General features: G+C 45.9%; 1 protein-coding gene across 1 annotated transcript; it reads left to right on the forward strand.

The window, feature by feature from the left end:
* The first annotated feature begins 95 nt into the window (after nt 1-95).
* Nucleotides 96-2,160, forward strand: LOC121918346 (lon protease homolog, mitochondrial-like). The gene is made up of 2 exons (XM_042444409.1): nt 96-413; nt 1,840-2,160. The coding sequence occupies exons 1-2, from the start codon at nt 303-305 to the stop codon at nt 2,143-2,145; spliced, it is 417 nt and encodes a 138-aa protein (XP_042300343.1). The 5' UTR covers nt 96-302; the 3' UTR covers nt 2,146-2,160.
* Nucleotides 2,161-2,658: the final 498 nt, after the last annotated feature.

Consider the following 2,658-nt stretch of genomic DNA (forward strand, 5'->3'; position numbering starts at 1 on the left):
GTAGCTTACTGGGAAGAAAACTACCCCCCTTCCAAATGGAACCACTTCCAAACCCGTCCAGCATTTTCCAGTTTTAAGTTGAGATATGTCAGGTTGGTGATGGGTATGTTTCGGATTGCAGATGAGCAAGGTGTGACACCGAGGCTGGAGAGAGGTTTTGGTCCTGCTGTGGCATTCTTCATGTCCCCCTTCTTGTCCTCCTAGGTGGGTCCACCTTATTTATTGAGACATCTCTGCGGCGTCCGAGAGACAAGGAGAGCAAGGAGGGGTCCCTCGAAGTCACGGGTCAGTTGGGGGACGTGATGAAGGAGAGTGCCAAGATCGCCTACACCTTTGCCCGCGCCTTCCTGATGCAGAAGGCCCCCTCCAATGACTTCCTGGTGGGCTCCCACATCCATCTGCATGTGCCAGAGGTATATGCTCCCTCTTAGCGTTCCTGCTGTTGTGCTCTGTTGTTTTGTATGATGTGTGGCCCTTGAGAAGAAAGATCTGCAACACCATGGCACACAAGAACTCTTGGGAGTCTACAGTTGAATGGGCCCTTGCCCTTCCAGCCCATCACCCTTCCCTCCCTACTCCCTCACCTGAGCACTCGGCAATCCATGTGTTCAACTGGGCTGCAGTCATGGAGGCTTTATGTCAGAGAAAGCTTAGAATTGTGTTTAGAAGGAGCCACAAGGGCTGTGGCTGTTCATAGGCCACTTCTTGCCATCTTTTCCTTCTCCACCTCAAGAGCCAGTTCGCATCCTGTGCTGAGTATGCTCAGTCCTCATTGGGTTATTAGGTGTGTGCGCGTGCTGCTCTTTGATATTTATTTGTCTTTTGCACCCCTAGAAGCCCTCAGTATCTCCTTGGGCCAGACAATACTTCTCTCGTTGTACACATATTCCACTTGGGGTATCTAAGCTTGGGCACACAGGGCAAGGTATTAAAGGATAGATGATTTGGGATAGGAGCTGGCTGTTCCTGGACATGCTGCTATTCCCTCCTTCCAAAACAGCAGTGAGCCCATAGGCTTCACCCACTTCCATAGGGGAAGTGTAATTTTAAAGTAATGTTGAGCTTAAATGATATTTCAAGGTATCTGCAACAACTGTCATATGATATTGTTTCTATTGGTGTCAGATTACTCTGGTGGTTTATTGTCTATATTCATAGTAGAAGAAAACCTACTAATTTCAGTTATAGCTGTTAGTGAAAATAAAGATGTAATTTCTTTCCCCTTCCAGGTTCACAGACCCCCTTAAATCTCTCTGTGGGCCCCAGGTTATAGACCCCAATGCCACTCCAGGCCTTTGTGCTCACACTTTCTTGGACATGTTTCTTGGTGACTTCCCTCCTCAGTGGCTTCCTCAGTCATCACCAGCGACACTTAAGAAATCCAGGCCACATTTCAGAAAATTGATGCCTGATCAGGGGAGGTCAGTTCATGCTCATGGTGGTATGAAGCCAACAAAGAAGGAAGAGAGACCAGAGAGAGAGCCTCCTCCTCTCTTTGCTTCAGAAGATTCTGTTCTGTCCGGTTGTCCTCAGATGCTGGCCAATGGACAGTTTTGAAAACCATTTTACCAAAATAAAAGCCAAGTCCTTTATCAGTAGCACACTTGCAGAATAGAAGGGTAAACGGAGAAGCCATACGCTTTCACATAATTCTTTTATTCTTTCAGAGTTTATTACTATAATCCACATAGACCATCTACCCAAACTCTCCTCTCAGCCTTGTCCATTCTTCTGAGGTTTTGGGAACTGACCAGTGAGATTCGGTGTCACTTGTAGAGTTTGGGGTTTTTGATGGGTGTCTATAGGTGATGGGCTGAACCCCGCTCATTTTCCCCACAGGGAGCCACCCCAAAGGACGGGCCCAGTGCCGGCTGCACCATTGTGACGGCTTTGCTCTCCTTGGCCATGGGCCACCCTGTGAGGCAGAATGTGGCCATGACTGGGGAAGTGTCGCTCACTGGGAAGATCCTCCCTGTTGGAGGAATCAAGGAAAAGACCATTGCGGTAAGAGGGAGTGGGAATCTCCTCCGCTTTGCTGGTGGCTGGTTAGCGAAAGCTGTTGACTTGACAAAAAGATCTAATTGTGCTCTTTTATCCAAACAAATTCTAGGCAGGTGTGTGTATAAGAATTTGAAAATCATTTAAATTGCACAACTGTAAAAACACTATAAATAACTGCCTTTCAAAACATAAAAGGGAGAAGCAAACAAAAAGTTGAAGGCATTCATGGCCGGCATCCACAGTTTTATGTAGGTTTTCCGGGTTCTGTGGCCATGTTCTAGAAGAGCTTATTCCTGACATTTCACCAGCACCTGTGGCTGGCACCTTTGGCTGGCATTCTCTGAAGATGCCAGGCACAGATGCTAGTGAAACATCAGGAACTCTTCTAAACATGGCCACAGAGCCCGGAAAACCCACAGTAAACTATAGCAAACAGAAAGTTTTAAAAGAACATCTTGGGGATGCTGTACTGTTTTAAACTGTGGTTTTTAAGTGCTTTTATCATTTTTAATTGTACAGTATTGGGTTTTTTTTAATTCATCAATATTTTTAGTTTTATTCTATTTTAATTGGCACTTTTTAAAGTTTTTAATTTTAGTGTGCTTTTAAATTGTAAGCCACTTTGTGTCCCAATCTTTTTTTTGGGGGGGGGGGGGG

This window comes from Sceloporus undulatus, unplaced genomic scaffold, assembly GCF_019175285.1.
Source record: "Sceloporus undulatus isolate JIND9_A2432 ecotype Alabama unplaced genomic scaffold, SceUnd_v1.1 scaffold_9208, whole genome shotgun sequence".
NCBI classification, from domain to species: domain Eukaryota; kingdom Metazoa; phylum Chordata; class Lepidosauria; order Squamata; family Phrynosomatidae; genus Sceloporus; species Sceloporus undulatus.